Source organism: Helianthus annuus, chromosome 7 (assembly GCF_002127325.2).
Source record: "Helianthus annuus cultivar XRQ/B chromosome 7, HanXRQr2.0-SUNRISE, whole genome shotgun sequence".
NCBI lineage: Eukaryota > Viridiplantae > Streptophyta > Magnoliopsida > Asterales > Asteraceae > Helianthus > Helianthus annuus.
Window position 1 is genome coordinate 139,309,560 of NC_035439.2, and position 18,927 is coordinate 139,328,486.

General features: G+C 42.8%; 1 protein-coding gene across 1 annotated transcript; it reads left to right on the top strand.

Annotated features, from left to right (window-relative positions):
* The first annotated feature begins 16,077 nt into the window (after positions 1-16,077).
* On the top strand, positions 16,078-16,713 carry LOC110867012. The gene has a single exon (XM_022116160.1). It carries the CDS (start codon positions 16,078-16,080, stop codon positions 16,711-16,713), a length of 636 nt encoding a protein of 211 aa, XP_021971852.1.
* The last annotated feature ends 2,214 nt before the right edge of the window (positions 16,714-18,927 follow it).

Consider the following 18,927-nt stretch of genomic DNA (forward strand, 5'->3'; position numbering starts at 1 on the left):
AATAATGCAAATGCAATTATGATATGAATGAAATATATGTATTTCTTTTTCTTTAAGTGACAAGAAATAAAGATGATGTGAGAGTGATGCTCAATAAACCACACACACGTAACGTACGTAAGTCAGCAGCCATCCATGTCGCAACCTGTCCAGCATTCCAATTTTGTTTATCATCTTATCACACGGTTTCTGAAACATTTTTTTCTTAATTGATTGGACAACATTTTTTATATGCTATTGGTTTAAGATATTATATTATGACAACTCATTTGATTCATCAAAATGGGCGAGTCGGATCGAGTTGGTTGGGTGTCGAGTCGGAACTGGTTCGGGTTATTTGTATTGTATCAAGTTGGGTGGCTGGACGGAATGGGTTTGATTTATACTTTGTTCTCGTCAGAATGGGTAGATTTAAAAAGTTTCACTTTGGTTTGGGTAGGGTTCCGACTATAATTTAGCTTGGGTTGAAATGAGTTGTTTCAAAGAAAAAATAAAGGCATCAAAATAGGTTCACCAACTATAGTTATATTTATGGCGGCTAGTGACGACGGGTATCGGCGGCGGCGAAAACCCTAGCGCAGTGTTGGCCCAAGCCCAAGCCAAATGAGGCTAGGGCCTTAGGCCCCAAAATATATAGGGCCTCAATTTTCCAAAAAAAAAGTTATAAGTGTAACAATGGGCTGTTGTACGAGGTTTGTGAATTGTGATATACTTTTCCACTTGTGATATAGTAAGCTAAAAGGCCTTAACTGAAATTAATTTGCTAGTTGATTAATCCAGAGAAAGTGTAACATTATATTCGACTGCAAGTCTACAAAAGGTTTGTGTGGTTTTTTTTTTAATCCAGAGAAAGGGCCCGAATTTGTAACAAGCTTCGGGCCACCAAAATGGTTGAGCCGGCCCTGCCCTAGCGGTGGAGGTGGCAGCGACAGTGGTTGTGATCTTAGTGCCGGTAGTGGTGTCGGAAAGGTAGAAGTGGTGGGGTGGTGGTGCCGATGAAGGGAAATTTTGATTTGAGTTTTAAATGATCATGGGTGGTGTTCGCCCATTTGAACCTTTTTAAGTTACCATGTGCTTTAATATCGAACAACCCATTTTGCCCGTTGTTTAATTTGTGTCAACCTAAATTGACTCGTTATATATAATTTGAGCAGACTCAAATTAACACGAATGTAATTTTTCCATGATTGACATGCTAAATTTTTATGATAAGATCATGTAGTGTTGGGTGAAGTAGACTTGTCATCACGAAGTCGAAAATAACCAAACTTTAAAATTTGCACTATGAAAACATTTTTGGTCAGCCTCCATGTGTAATGGTTTCTAGCTTTTTTATCGTTTGGAGGCTGACCAAAACAAGCATTCTGCGCAACCTTGGTAGGACATACCACGGCTCGGCCGGTCTGGTAGGTCTTTGTTTTCTTCTTCATGGATCATATTTTCAATTTTCAAATGTATATAAGGGTTGGATGGCACTTCTCCTACCCCAACTCAAAATGTCTGGCCTTCTTATTTCAAAGTTGTATCTACAGTATGAACTTTAAGATTTGATTTAAACTATAAGAGATAGCTACTTTCATATATTCTATAGGTTTTATTTGTTTATACAATTTTCATCTTGATAACTTTATATATTACTACATTAAATGATAGGACCCACAAGGTAGGATCCACAAGATAGGACCCAAATTTTCTAATATTGTTTCATAGAAAGATACTGGGTACGAAAATGTTTTATTATTAAGAGTTGACATTAGCTAGAAATACAAAGAAAGTAGGTGTTGTTTGTCTTGACTACTTCTAGATTCCATTGGTTAATTAAGATAAGGTAAATAAACATTCTGAGTACCAATAGTTTATTTTCCTTCTTTTTTTCTGCTTACATTGTATTATAAAAATCAAATTAAACTATGTCATTTTTGTGCATACTTTGAATGGCGACTATTCTACTAGAATCATGAGATGTAGAGGGATCAAAACACAAAAGGCTACATTTGTCACTGGTTTAATGACAGAAAACATCTAAGATCATGTGTAGTGGGTAATGTGATCGGGCGTGAAGTGGCAAAGATCACGCCTCATAATGCCCCGTACACTGCTTCCTGGGCGTGATTTTCAGAAAATTGGTGTTGGTGTGATTGTGAAAACGTCAGTGAAGAAAAATGAGGGACTTAATCTTGAAGGAAGTGTCTTGATGTCACATGTCATATAACCCTCATATGAGAGACATTATCATAATGACCACGCAACATATAGAGGCAATTACCAATATGCATGCATGATATGAAGAGATTTAAGCGCGAAGAGGTTTTTTAAGGGTTGGTTTGGAAAAGTAAGCTCAACACATGGTGTAACTCTACCTCTAGTATAGTGGATTCGAAAAAATCGTAACATGTACATTTTAAGAGAAAGCTTGAAACAGAAGTATTAAGTCTTTTTGGCTCTGCTACCATAATGTGTCATACAAATAATACAATGAACAGTAAAAATATAAAGAAACGAAACCAACCTATATCTCTAGCACCATTAGGATAACATGATAAACTGGTCCCAATTCCTTGCCTACATGGCAGGGACCACACCTCCCTTTTGATCATACATGGCGCTTACATCAGCAAAGTAATCCATAAGCTTCTAAAGCTTCTGGAAGATGTCAAGGTGGCACCAAAGATGCTCTATCCGACAAGAAGGACAACACGTGTCACCAGTCGCAGAGTGCCACATAGGCCTGCGACAAATCAGGGGACAGAGCTGACAACACCAGTACGATGTTTCCAGCATGGACAAACGTAAGCGCGCCACGTGTACCACTACACCGGCTATGGCAGAGGAGACCAAGAGGATATTCCCCTTGGTCGGACAGCTGGCGCGCAACCACAGCTGGCACAGCTGCTCCTCCCTTCTTCACCATCCGGCTATAAATAGGACCCTTCATCATTCAGGTTAAAGGATCTTGCCCTCCTTATTCACAGACTCAACACACACTGTTTATTCTCCCTCAGAACAGTACTTATTCTCACGCCGGAGCCTGGTTAAGAGGGAAACCCCAATATTCCCCTCTTAACGAGACTAACGGTGTTGCTGTTTTGCAGGATTTAGGTCATTTCAGCGAGTAAGAAAGGAGATTGAACCCACTAGAGAAACAACCCTGCAGTATAACCTTGGTGTTATCCTGTGTTTCATCATTGGCGCCATCCGCTTTTTGCAAAACCAATTTCGTCTCTTTTTCTTTTTGAAAAACACTCGTCAAAAACGGCTGAACAAAACCCTTCACACCACGTAGACGGAGAAGTTTCTTCCTTTGAACTCGTTTCGGACACAGCACATGTCCAAAGGAACCAAAGGAACGAAATCATCCAAGAAGGGCAGACAAACAATGATCTTCCTAGTATTTTTGGAAGTGCATCCAGGGTTGTTAGCCAAACCACAACTGGACCCATTTTCCAAGCCCCCACTAGGATAATCACTCAGACCACAAACGGAGCCACCTTCCAACCTCCACCAAGAATGGTCCAACAAACACCTCCACTAGTGCAGACATCAAGCCATGGAGCTGGCCCCTCAGCTCCATCGGAACAAGCACAGCTGAATTTCTCTGTACTTTTAGGGCTACCCGAAGGAAAAACTCTGGCTTCCTGGTACGCCGAGCAGATAGCATCTATAAACCTTGTTTATACACAACTTAGCGCGCAATAAGCTTTGCTCCAAGCACAAGCTAACCAGTCGGCATTCGTGACCCCACCGCAACAGTCTCTGAGTACGCACACGACTCAGCAGATCAACGCGTGGAATTTACGCCCGGAGAAAGGACATGTGCCGCACATCAGAAAACCAAGCGTGCACGACACGCGCGACACTTATGGCGAAACGGAAAGCAACTATGTCCATAATCCACAAAGAAAGCCAATTCAAAGCCGTCTGGGCCCGCACAACATGAACACCGAATGGGAAAACGAAGAAGAAGACCCAACGTATAAAGGGGAAAGCACAGTGTTCAACAGGCTACATCCAGAACACGAGTCATACAAACTAACCAAGCGTGCAGGGTACAACCCAAAAGCAGAGCATGATTACACCTTGAGCTATCGTCCAGACGACATGGCTGAGAATTCAAATTCATCAGAGAGATCGCCACAGCCGCTATTGACAAAACGAAACTGCCACACAACGTGGGCAAATACAACGGTTTGACGGACCCAGACGATCATCTCCAAGTTTTTAATGGCGCAGGAGCAACAAGGGGATGGAATTTGCCAACTTGGTGTCACCTGTTTGCTCAAACATTCGTTGGCGCAGCGCGCATATGGTTTGACAGTTTGCCAGCAGGAAAAATTAAATAATGGGTCGACTTCCGAGAGAAGTTCCTCGCACACTTCTCTCAACAGCGACGACATACCAGAGACCCGGCTGGTTGTTTGAATATATGGCGCCGAGACCACGAAAGCGTGGAAGATTTCATCACAAGATATAATAAAGAATGCCTAGAAATCGGAGACGTGGGCGAAAAGATGATGCGCGCACATTTCATGAGGGCAGTCAAATGCGACGATCTAATCAAGCGCGTGAAAGGAAGAGATGAAGGACCCAAAGATTGGGAAACCTTCATTGAGGCAGCAAAAACCATTGCGCACACTGACAAACAGCTGACCGGTGATGATCACCGTCAGCGCGGATATACCCACGGAGACCGGAACAACAAAAAGGGCATAAGCCAATCATGGAAGGCGTCCGGTCACAGAGAGAGAAGCCCGGCAAGGGAAGATGCGCGCCACACAATCAATCAGATAGCCCACCGGAAAGAAGTAAAAAGAGAAAACAGAGAGAAACAGTGGACACCACTAACAAAGACTCCCTCCGAGGTTTTGGCCACTGAAAATCACCAGTTCAAACCACCCCTACAAATGCGCAATAAGAGGGGTCAAGATCCCAATCTCTTCTGTGAATTTCACAAAGACACAGGCCACCTACGGACAACTGCTTCAGTCTGAAACAAGAGATAGAAAGAGTTTTGATAGATGGAAAGCTCACTCATTTGGTTAAGGGCGGAAAGCGCGACTACCGCCAAATTCAAAGAAGAGAAGAAGGGTGGAATAACAAAAAATTCCGAAAGTTAGAAACCCACATGGTTCAGGGAGGCCCACGCAGGCCAAGAAAAAACTACAACAAGCGCGCGCAAGACGACTCATGGCGCGAGAGGCAAGTTATTTTCCCAATCGTAAGAGGTGGCCCGAGAGAAAAAAGACCCATCGTCATTTCCGGAGTAATTCGTCACTACCAGACGGATTACATTTTTATCGACCCAGGGAGCACCGCAGATATCATATACGAACAATGTTTCAACTAGTTTGACCAAGAAGATAAAGCGCGCTTGGAACCAGTTGATTATCCACTAACTGATTTCTGCAACGAAGTCGTTTTCCCTCTTGGCCAAATATCATTCCCGGTGCTGCTCTCAGACGGAAGAAACTCAAGAACAGACGAGGTCACATTCATGGTGCTGCCAGCACATTCAAGGCATGACATCCTCTTAGGAAGGGAATCCCAAGGAGACTTCAGTATGATATGCTCTGCGCCACACTCAGCTGTTGGATTCCCAACAGAAACAGGCATAGCATTAATATACGCAAGCAAAGAGGTCTTAGCAACGGATGAGGTCAGACCTGCAAAGGCAAGTAAACCAGCACCGCGTGGAGAAGCAGAAAAATGGGTACTGAACAGTACATACCCAGAACAGACAGTTACTTTAGGACCTGCAATGTCCGATTTAACGCGTGCGGCGCTTAAGAAGTTGTTGCACGAAAATATGGACGTGTTTTCCTGGACACCAGCCGATATGGTGGGTGTTCCACGGCACATAGCAGAACACCGGTTAAATGTCTCAGAAGAAGCGAAGCCAGTGGTACATGCCAAGCGCCACTTGGGCGATATAAAACACGATGCCATGAAGGAGCAGGTAATGGAGCTGTTGAATGCCGGCGTCATTAGAGAAGTCAGATACTAGACATGGGTGGCAAGCCCAGTGATGGTGAAAAAACCAAATGGTAGCTGGAGAATGTGCGTAGATTACAAGGATCTAAACAAGGCATGTCCACGTGACTGTTACGCCTTACCAGATATAGACGAAAAGATCGACTCTCTAGCAACATTCAGGTGGAAGTGCTTCCTTGACTGCTACAAGGGGTACCACCAGGTCCAAATGGCCATTCAAGATGAGGACAAAACCGCATTCCGCACGCCGACAGGGCTATACTGTTACACCAAGATGCCTTTCGGCCTAAAGAATGCGGGCGCAACCTATCAGAGGTTGATGAACGAAACGTTCAGCGATGCCATCGGCAAATACATCGAAGTGTATATGGACGATTTGGTGATTATGAGCAAGGAAGAAAGCATGATGCTGGTGAACATCCAAAAGACTTTCAACACGCTGCGCAGCGTAAGCATTAAACTGAATCCAGCAAAATGCTCATTTGGCATGGAAGAAGGGAAGTTCTTGGGTTTCATTGTCACAAAAGATGGCTTCAAAGTAAATCCAGAAAAAGTTTAAGCAATCGAAAGAATGTCTTCCCCATCAAACATCAAAGAGATGCAAAAATTAGCAGGACGTTTAGCAGCGCTCAATCGTTTCCTAGCTAATCACGCCGCAAAGTCCTTTCCGTTCATCAAAACATTGCGCAACTGTATGAAGAAAAGCCAGTTTCAGTGGACTCCGGAAGCAGAGGGCGCGTTCCACGAGATGAAAGATTGCCTCATCAGACTGCCTAACTAACCGCACCAATCAAAGGAGAACCCCTAGTACTATGTTTATCAGCTTTTGATAGGGTAGTTGGAGCGGTGTTACTTGTTGATCGTCAAAGTATCCAAACACCAGTCTACTATGTGTCACGAACCTTAACCGACCCAGAAACTCGGTACGCCATCATGGAGAAACTAGTCCTCGCACTGATCCATGCATCAAGACGGCTGCGAAGGTATTTCGCCAACCATGTAATACATGTGCTAACAAACTACAACATCGGCAACATCCTCGCAAGACCATAAATCTCAGGCAGGCTAGCTAAATGGGCAATAGAACTGGGTGGCCACAACGTGGTTTTTGGACCAAGACTAGCCATCAAGGGCCAAGTGTTGGCAGATTTCTTGACAGAGGTACCCGACGATAAGGATCGGGAATGTAAAGCAATGGAAAAAGCCGAAAGACAACAAGTAGAGGAACCATGGCTGCTATACACAGATGGCGCGTCTAACGAAGATGGCGCAGGCGCAGGGCTTCGACTGGTGAGCCCCGACAAACATGAATTCACGTACGCCATACGTCTGGATTTCAAGAGCACGAACAATGAAGCAGAGTATGAAGCCTTTCTTGCTGGCTTAAGATTGGCAATCAAAATGGGAGTCAAACACATCGAAGCGAATGTAGATTCCATGTTAGTGGCTGGACAAATCAACGGCCAATATGAAGCCAAAGGAGATGTAATGGCGCTCTATCTAAGTCAAGCAAAGACGTTGCTACAAACCTTCTATTCCTACAAGGTGCATCACATAAACAGAAGCGAGAACAAGCTAGCAGACGCGCTGAGTAAACTCGCATCTACAAGCTTCCAACACCTGGCGAAGGATGTGCGCATAGAAGTTCTGAGCAACCCATCTGTTCCACTCAGGGAAGTAAGCGTCATCCAGACAGGGACAACGTCTTGGATGACTCCAATAATCATGTACCTTCAATCAGTACAAGGCCGAGCATTATCAGATGGCCGATGGAATTTTATACAGAAAGTCATACCTTGGCCCATTGTTGAGATGCGTCGACGCTGAAGACGCAAGCTATTTGATCAGAGAGGTCCATGAAGGAATCTGTGGTATACATGCCGGACCAAGAATGGTGGTGGCAAAAGTGATGAACGCCGGGTACTACTGGCCCGGAATGCATTTAGACGCGGTAAAAGAGTTGAGGAAATGCAATGGATGCCAAAGACATGCGCCCAAGACGATGCGCCCCAAAAATGAATTGGTACCAGTCACAACCGCATGGCCCTTCCAGCGATGGGGCATAGACATGGTCGGCTCTTTCCCAGAAGCCCCAGGAGCGGTCAAATTCATAGTAGTCGCAGTCGACTATTTTACCAAATGGGTAGAGGCGAAGGCATTTGCATCGACTATGTCAAACGTCGTCAAGAGATTCATATGGGAACAAATCATATGCTGTTTCGGCCTGCCGCTCAGAATCATCACTGACAATGGAACGAACTTCGCCGCAGACGACCTCGAACGATGGTTCAAAGAATTGCACATCGAACACACCTTCTCTTCGGTTGCGCACCCGCAAGGGAATGGTCAAGTCGAAGCGGTTAACAAAAGCATTGTCGACGGCATCAAGGCAAGGTTAGGCGAGAAAAGAAGGAGCTGGGTCGACGAGCTGCCAAGCATACTGTGGGCCCACAGAACAATGCCAAAAACAAGCAACGGTGAGACACCGTTCAGTCTAGTTTACGGGTCTGAAGCAGTAATATCAGCAGAAATAGGATTGCCATCTCCACGAATGCTCTCCATGAACTTAATCGACAACGAAGAAGAAAGGAGAATCGACCTGGACCTCCTAGAGGAAAGGAGAGAGATGGCGGCAATCAATGAAGCGAAGTACAAAATGAAGCTGGAAAAGTATTACAATTCCAAAGTCCGAGTATGCACTTTTAACCAAGGAGATTACGTCCTGAGAGACAACGAGGCTTCCAACGCAGAAAAGCCTGGGAAACTGGCTCCCAAGTGGGAAGGTCCATATGTAATAGAGGCAGTACTCGGCAAGGGAGCTTACAAACTGCGCACCATCGATGACAAGGAGGTTCCACGAACTTGGAACGCCCAACAGCTGAGAAAGTGCTATATGTAAAACAGTCATGTAACTTTGGGTGAATTGCCAACACATTTATCGTAATACAAAAAGTGTTTGGCTATCTCTATTTTCATGCAAATTTCTTGTCACAACTGCATATATTACTTTGGGCGTACACGAAAACATCAATGGCTCGACCATAGGAAACGTTGTAGACCTCCAAGGCTCGTCACAACCAAGTGCACAGCCGGGTCAGAAACACAACCAAAGCCTACAAAACGCCAAAACACAACTTCGTGCCCACACAAACACGAAAACATCGATAGCAAGGTAAATAAACATTGTAATGCTCCCAAAGCTGAACACAGCTGAGCCCACACAATAACCTGCAACTCGATCACTTCGTAGTCACGAACCAACTCGCGCGCAAACACGACAGCATAAACGTTGTAGCTAACACAACATAACCTGTCAGCGCCATCATTCATTCGTGACACCTAATCAAAGTAATTTCACATGCACATATTATGACGATAACAAAATTCGCACAACAAAAGTCGCGTAAAAACATAAGCAAATATTAACATACCAAAGATCAAGTACAAGGCCGAAGCGAGGAAAAATCCAGTACAAGGCCGAGCATTATCAGATGGCCGATGGAATTTTATACAGGGACCACACCTCCCTTTTGATCATACATGGCGCCTACATCAGCAAAGTAATCCATAAGCTTCTAGAAGCTTCTGAAGGATGTCAAGGTGGCACCAAAGATGCTCTATCCGACAAGAAGGACAACACGTGTCACCAGTCGCAGAGTGCCACATAGGTCTGCGACAAATCAGGGGGCAGAGCTGACAACACCAGTACGATGTTTCCAGCATGGACAAACGTAAGCGCGCCACGTGTACCACTACACCGACTATGGCAGAGGAGACCAAGAGGATATTCCCCTTGGTCGGACAGCTGGCGCGCAACCACAGCTGGCACAGCTGCTCCTCCCTTCTTCACCCTCCGGCTATAAATAGGACCCTTCATCATTCAGGTTAAAGGATCTTGCCCTCCTTATTCACACACTCAACACACACTGTTTATTCTCCCTCAGAACAGTACTTATTCTCACGCCGGAGCCTGTTTAAGAGGGAAACCCCCATATTCCCCTCTTAACGAGACTAACGGTGTTGCTGTTTTGCAGGATTTAGGTCATTTCAGCGAGTAAGAAAGGAGATTGAACCCACTAGAGAAACAACCCTGCAGTATAACCTTGGTGTTATCCTGTGTTTCATCAAGTATAAATACATGTATAATAGAATAAAGGCAAATTGGGAATAAATAATCCCACCTAACTCAATTTGGCCGATAATAATTCTAAGTCAGTTATTGGCCGATAATAATCCGAACTGGTCAACTTTTTTTTTTTTGTAAAATAGTCCGCTGTTAAAATAGGTTAACGGAGTTAAGTTTTTTTCCGAATTACAAACCGATGTTTTAGGGCTTTTGATCAGAACGAGGACACGAGTAAAATGATGTAAAACTTACCTCGAAATACTGCCTCAACCCACGAAAACGGTGCTTCAATTCGGGTGTTTAAACTTCCAATTAACAAAAATCAAGTCATTTCGAGCACAATTTCGAGGTAAGTTTTACATCAATCGACTCGTATCCTCGTTCTGATCAAAGGCCCTAAAACATCGGTTTGTAATTCGAAAAAAAACTTAACTCCGTCAAACTATTTTAACGGCGGACTATTTTACAAAAAAAAAAATTGACCAGTTCAGATTATTATCGGCCAATAACTGACTTAAGATTATTATCGGCCAAATTGAGTTAGGTGGGATTATAAGGTAACCGAAAAGTCGCCGGAGCTTTTTCGTGTTCTTCTACCGCCGGTCAGGAACTCAGGTGTCGTATAACAGCCTGTAATTGATAGCACGAATTCTCCTGTGCAGATCATAACGAGATTGTTAGCGGTGTCGTGGGTCTCTTTGGTTCGGTTGGTGACGTCTCGAATTCTGCGTTCTTCGGCGACCATTCTGTGTTTCTCTTGCCGATCAGGTTTGCTCGACGGTGTTCAGTAGAATTAATTAGAGAGTGAGGTTTAATCGATTTTCTTTCTGTTAATCTTGAGCTAACCTCTATTTCTAATCGGTTTTTCTGTTTCATCCATTCGCGACTTGTCTCGGCCGTTTGGTGTGGTATAAAAGTTTATGAATCCGGATTTTGATTGCTTAGCGGGTCTGTTATTGATCGCGGCTATTTTTATAGTTCAGCTAGATTGATACGAATCCCGTTAACCTCTTAAAAATCCGGTATTCACTCGGGGTTGGGAATTTTATAATGGCGGAGTATGGGAGGGAAGATGAAGGAGGCCCTTGGTCGGAAGTACAATATCGGAAAAATAAGAGAACTCGTCCTGACGGTATCGAGATGACATTTTTAGTTCAAAACTTGCCAAATCGGGTGACTAAAACCCTTCTGTGGAGAGCATTTTACCCTCGTGGATTCATAACGGATGCTTACGTTGCTCGTAAAAAGGACTCAAAAGGGAACCATTTTGGCTTCGTCAGATATGTTGTTGCCGGCAAGGTAGACACTATCATTCAAAATATGAATACGGTAAGAATCTTTGAAGCACAAGTTAAAGTGTCCTTGGCAAGGTACGATAAGAACCACAAAAAGTTTATATACACTATGAATATGTTCGGGGAGAAAAAACAATGGAGGGCAAAGGAACCGGAGCCGACAAAACCCAACACAGCTAACAACAGCAAGCAAAACAATAGTGCTGGTCCGTCCGATTCAGCGTATGTTCGGGATGGCCAGTCCTTTCGGGACCTGTTCCGTGACAAGGACGTTAGTAATAGTCAGGGCTCGAAAACGATAACAATTGAAGGGAATGGTTCGGTATACACGTTGCATTGTATTGGTAGGTCCATAATAGGTGTGGCAAAAGATATTGATACTCTGAACAGAGTAAACCGATCCCTGGAGGAAGGTGGGTTAAAAGAGTATGGTTTGTCGTATATTGGTGGCTTGAGTGTAATAATTACCTTACATAACAGACAGGTGGCTAACGAAACCATAGCTGCGTTTGGGAATGTCTTAGCCAACATTTTTTCGAAGTATTATGTTTGGAATGGGGAAGACTTGCCGATGGAAAGAATAGTATCTGTCAGGATTTCTGGTGTGCCATTCATTCTAAGAGATAATACAGTTTATGAACGCATTGGGGCTTTATTTGGGAAAATAGTTAAACAATCAGAGTTCTCATGGCAGTCATATGATAATTCCGATGATGTGTTGGTCATTGCTACAAGCCAAGGGTCACGTATTGAAGAGTCGATTGTCCTGAATTGGAAAAACCGGAAGTTTGTTGTATGGGTCACAGAAATTCCAGAGTGTTGGTCGCCAGATTTTGTAGATGATGATTCGGAGGAGCAATCCAAGCAAGGCTCAGATGATGTCATGAATCAGCAGGAAGATGTCCAGTTGGAGGAAGGGGAATATGTCTCGGTGCCAGAAAAAGAGGTACCACAGGTGAAGACTGGTATTGGAGAGTCACCGGTGGTCGTCTCTTCATCGCCGGTAGTTGAGAAGGCGCCGGTCAAAGCTCCTGAGCAGAGTGTAAATTCTGAGTTGCATGGAATGCATGAAAACTTGAAATCGACGGTTCGTTCTTCAAAAATTATTAATGACTTTGTGGGCCCCAATGAGGATAATGATGTAAACGTGAACGGTGGAGTTAATGCACAACAGCCTGAGCCAAGTCATCAGCCCAATACCCCAGGTACTCTTTTTGACCAGTTTCAATCTTTAGGTAAACGGCCCAGAGCGGTTAGAAGCCCACCATCTATTGGATCAATGCAAGGCCCACCTATCCGCTCATGTTACCAAAATGAGGACCCTGGCTTTGAGAATTTTGACCTAAACACCCCCGCTACTGAAAATGTCAAAGAGAGTACAGCCGAAGGTAATGAAGAGTCGGAACAGATTAATACTCAAAGTTACCGGATCTCGTCGGAATTTCCCCCGGAATTGAACGCAGAACCAGGTAATGCTGCAGGTATTTCTGACCCTCCTATTTTGTCATCGGCTTTCAACCAACGGTTGGATTCTCTTGAGGAAGTTGAGCTTACCAAGGCAATTGGGAACAAGGTGGGTATTAACTTAGCGGGCTTTGATGCGGAAACCCGAAAATTGATTGAAGATGAATGTGCTAACAGAAGTTTACAATGAACTGCTTGTCGATTAATCTACGGGGGGTGAGGAATTCTAGCAAAGTGGATTGGATTAGGAATTTGAAAATGACTTATGGTATTCATTTTCTCTCTATTCAGGAAACTAAGCTGAGTAATTCTTCCAATTTCATGTTCAACTTTTTCTGGGGTCGGTCTGTTTTCCAATATGCAGTGGTTGAATCACAGGGTAGATCTGGGGGTTTAGCTTGTCTATGGTGCCCGACAATCTTTTCGTGTGAAAACGTAATAAAAAATCAGAATTTCATGGTGGTTTCAGGAAGGCTGATACAATCAGGTGGCCGTATTAATTTTGTTAACATCTATGCACCTAATGACGCGGGGAGACGGAGGGCGTTATGGAACGACATCTTAACAGTTAGAAATTCAATTCAGGGATTGTGGGTTTTGATGGGTGATTTTAATGAGGTTCGATATGTTTCAGAAAGGAAAAAATCAGAGTTCAATTACTCTAATGCTCAGGCTTTCAATCAATTCATCTTGGCAGCAGGGTTATCGGAATATAACATGACTGGTGGTAAGTTTACTTATATATCAGACAATGGAGTTAAGTTGAGTAAACTTGATCGTTACTTAGTTTGTCTCGGGTTTATGGAAAAGTGGCCGACGACGTCGGTGCTCGCCCTGGATAGAGTAGCATCGGACCATAGACCCATTATTCTTTCCACGGTTCAATCGAACTTTGGTGCCACCCCGTTTAGGTTCTTTAACTCATGGTTCGAACTACATGGGTTCTTGGATTTCGTGTGTCAAGAATGTAATAATTTCTCCTTTAATGGCCCAGAAGACCTGGCGATCGCAACAAAATTGAGATGGCTAAAGAATATTATTAAGGCTTGGTTAAAGGAGGAAAAAAGCCGATCAGTAGGTATGTACAGTGACAAAAAGAACAGGGCTTTGTCTTTGGATAATCTAGCAGAAGAAAGGCTTTTATCGGAGGATGAGTTACGCGAAAGGGCGGAATGTAAAACTTTTGTGTCAGAACAAGACAGGCTTAAACATCTAGATTTAAGACAAAAATCTCGGGCAAGATGGGCAATCGAGGGTGATGAAAATTCTGCCTTTTTTCACCAGATTATCAATTCCAACATCAGTTCTAATCGGGTGAATGACCTGAAAATAGACGGAGTCTGGGAGACTAATCCATTGGTTATTAAAGAAGCCTTTTTTGACTTTTTTAGTAATCAGTTTACGGAGCCAATGGGGCGCAGACCAGGTATTTTTTGTCCGAATCTGTCTATTATTTCTGAGGTGGAAGCTAACATGTTGGAAGCGCCGTTTTCTGTTGTCGAGATCAAAAATGCAATATGGGATTGTGACGGGGACCGAGCCCCAGGTCCTGACGGGTTCAACTTCACGTTTGTTAAAAGGTGTTGGGAGTATCTTAAAGATGATTTTATTGGGCTGTTTAATAAATTCTATAGTGAAGGGAATCTTAATATCAGTTGCACCTCCTCCTTTATTGCATTGATACCTAAATCTAAAGATCCAAGTTCTCCAACAGATTTTCGTCCCATCAGTTTGATTGGAGTAATCAACAAAGTAATATCGAAGGTGTTGGTTAACCGACTAAAGGGAGTTATTGGAAAACTAATCTCGGACGAGCAGTCGGCATTTTTGGCTGGGAGAAGTATCATTAATGGACCGTTAATGTTAAATGAGATAATTGGGTGGCTCAAAAAATCAAAGAAGCAGGCTATGCTTTTCAAAGTAGACTTCCACAAAGCATACGATTCAGTTAATTGGAATTTTCTTGATTCCATTATGATGCAAATGAATTTCCCTAGCAGATGGCGGAAATGGGTTATGGCGACTCTCTATTCAGCAAAGGCGTCGGTTTTAGTAAATGGTTCCCCCACTCGTGAATTTGTTTGTACACGTGGTCTTAGACAAGGGGATCCTCTATCCCCATTCCTATTTGTCATCGTTATGGAGGCTTTGTCTGGGATGATGAAGAAAGCAATCTCGGAAGATTTATTCAGAGGCATAAGATGTGCAAATGTCGGCCCATATATCTCTCACCTCACTTACGCGGATGACGTCATGTTTCTTGGCGAGTGGTCTTATAATAATATTATGAATCTTAGAAGGATCCTTAGATGTTTTTATCTCACTTCTGGGCTCAAAGTTAATCTCTTAAAATGCAATGTCTACGGTATTGGTGTAAGTGAGGCGGAAATCCAACATATGGCGAATATAATGAACTGCAAGAAAGGGTCGTTTCCTTTTAAACACTTGGGGCTGACTATTGGAGCCAACATGAATCTTATCCGAAACTGGGATCCCGTGATTGAAATCTTTAGAAACAGATTATCGATCTGGAAGGCTAAACATTTATCGTATGGTGGAAGAATCACACTACTTAAATCCGTTCTAAACTCTCTACCTACGTATTATTTTTCATTATTCAAGGCACCGGCACAGGTTATTGATTCCCTTGAGAGGATTAGACGGGTTTTTTTCTGGGGAGGAGACGAGGAGAAAGCAAAAATGAACTGGGTAGCATGGGAAAAAACAATAGCTCCGATTGAGTATGGAGGTCTCGGTTTCGGTGCACTCAAAGATGCTAATCTTGCTATGTTAGCAAAATGGTGGTGGCGCTTCAGGGTACAGAGAGAAGGATTATGGAGAAATGTTATTTGGGCGTTTCACCATAATAATAGATCCTGGTCAGCAATCCCCGCTAAAGTTTCTATTACCGGTCCATGGAAACAAATAGTGGGCATCAATGACGCTTTAATCAGACGAGGAATAGATCTAAGGCTGGCTATCAAAGCAGTAATAGCCGATGGCTCAAATACTTCCTTTTGGCTTGATAATTAGGTGGGTGAATCAACATTAAATCTGAGGTTCCCTAGCCTATTTAACCTTGAAATTAACAAGCTGTGTAAGGTGGCTGACCGTGTAAGTCTTTCTAGTCCTAGTCCACTGTTTAATTGGGATTGGGTTAGGCCCATATCAGTCGGGCTGGAAAGTGACGAACTGCATAACCTGATGGGCCTGCTAAGCGCTATTGTTGTTTCATTTGGAGTAGACAAACAGATATGGAACCTGGATAATTCAGGTTTATTTTCAGTTTCAAGCATAAAAAGATTTCTAAGCACTGCCGATAGAGTTCTACCAAGCAGGGTTTTCTCGTGGAATAGTTGGATACCGAAAAAGGTGGGCTTGGTGGCGTGGAAAGCAGAAAAGGATCGACTCCCAACCCGAGAAGCCTTGAGTAGGAGACAAATCGATATCGCAGATGCGACATGTGTTTTTTGCGGAGATTATGTGGAATCAAGTGAACACCTTTTTGTTGCTTGTCAGTTCAGTCAAACAGTATGGCAGAATGTCGCTTTATGGTGCAATATTCCTCCAATTGTGGCGTTCGAACTCAAGGATTTGTTAGATCTTCATGACTTCAGTCCGGGATCACGGAAAAGAAAGAAGGCAATACAAGTAATTATTCAGATAGTTATCTGGTGTATTTGGAAGACACGTAATGAGGTAATCTTTAACAGCATTCAACCTAATGTCGTTAAAGTCTTGGAAGAAGTTAAGTCGCTTGGCTATCTTTGGGTTAAAAATAGATCCAGGGAGACGAGCCTGTCGTGGGAAGTTTGGAGCAGATTTTCGGCGTTTAATTAGTGTTGGTTTGGCTTCGGCCTAATTGGTGTAATATGATATTGTACATTTGGTGTCTAGCATCTTGCTAGTTAATGAATAAAATTTATGTCGGCCGTTCAAAAAAAAGAATAAAAGGTAATTGGTACAATTATTATTTGCTAAATACTTGAGAGCTAGTGGGCGTGTGGAGGGTCAAACATGTCTTAATTAATTTGCTATTGATTAGAGACCAACTATGAATATTTAATTATCAAGTAATCATATCATCTTTGGATCAACACAAGAAATTATAAACTTGATGCCAATAAACGTCTACAATCATGCTATAAATCTGGTAAAAAGTAGGATGGCCATAAAGCATGCCTCTTTGCTGGTTTAGATTCACATGTACTTATCCATGCATGTATCAACGCTCGTGTTATTTTGACTTGATTCATCATTCATACTTAATTTCTCCATCTATAAATCCACTTTGGGTCTGGATATGTAACTAATAAAGGAAGTATACACTCATGAACTTAACTTTCTTCATGCCTGATATGATTATGATCAAAAGGTGGCTTTACTTTTAACATACATGAATCCTTTATATGACCTAATATACCCATCACTCAATAACGCATGTTACACAACGGGCATTACGTGTTGCTACACTGTGAGAAATTAAGAGCATCTCCAACGTTGGGACTGGGGTTGTTTTCAAACCTCTACCTCAACATGCTATATCTATCGACATCCACCTTAAAAACTTTCATTTTTTCTTTAACCACAAACCTCCACCTCACACTCTGCTTTTATATAAAAAATTATTAAAAAACAAATTTGGTTGTGTGTGGAGCCCACACCCTTGGTATGCATGAGTCCTTGGAAACGGACTCAATGCTTTCAGGCCTCTCCTTCCAATAGCGGTGGGAGTTCGTGGCGTGAGTCTGAAATTTCAGACTTTGCCACATGTGTCTCAAGTCCCAATCGACAATCAAACCGAATAGAAAAGATGAAGAAGAGAATTTAGATCGAATAACTCTCAATCTTATTAATCAGAAAATAACTCAAAACTGATTACAGACTTTTAAACCATATCTCGGTTTCTCTCTAGTCTTGCCTCTTAATAATGTCTAACCCTACCTTGGTTTATATAGGCTTACCCTAACTTGGTGACCAAGACATTACCAAATCACCCTAACTTGGTGACCAAGACATTACCAAATATAATTATAATCTAATTAGGAAACTTAACCAATTATGACCAACTTGTCAACATTGATCCCTCAAGTTCACCGACTTGTGATGAGTCGGGAATTACCGCCAACAATCACCCCCTTAATTTCCGACTCGAAATAGGTTGGCTCCAACATGTCTTCTTTGTCTTGATTCTCATAGAACTCATCTTGATCTCTAGCTGTGTTTTTTGGCTCCTTCCTAGCTTGAACATTCTTGCGACCTTGTACTCGACTAGTCCTTTTTCCAAGACTCGTCCTTTGGTCAAAAGAACTCGCACCACCATTGACTCGGCTGCGACCTTGAGCAAACACTAGCTTTCTTGGATCATTAAATGTACCTCCTTGGGTTTGAATCCATTGCTTAACCTTTTCTTTGAATTTTTGAACATTTTTCTTTGGATTTTGAATTTTGGGTTTCTTCACTAAACTTGGATCTTTGAGAAAATTCTGACTCGTACTTGCTGTATCATCTTTCAGTTCAACTCTATGTAGATCCCTACCCGCAAAATTCTTTATTCCAATCATGTTAGCTTGTGTACCGGGACTTGCTATCTTGAGCTTGATCTTGTACAAACGGTTCTTGGTCCTTGTCACCTTCATCATAAGTTTTCCTGTATCATCATGAATGGTTAGCAAATCACGTTTCATGTGAATGTCGCATCCACCTTCCGTTGCTTGACCAAGACTTATGATATTGCTTTGCAAACTCGGTATGTAGTAAACATCGGTTAACAGGCGCTTCTCCCCCGTTTTCCCTTCAAGTAATACCGATCCCTTTCCCCGTATATCAATACAAGATCCATCTCCAAACTTCACCTTTCCCGTGACACGTTCATTAAGTTCAAAGAAATAAGCTCGATTACCCGTCATGTGATTCGATGCTCCGTTGTCGAGATACCAAGTATCTTTCTCCATTGGCTCAGTCTCGAAACCCTTTGGATTCACCCATTCTTCATTCAGAAAAACCGTTTCTTGATCACATCTCATCATGAATAATGATGGATCAAAATCATCG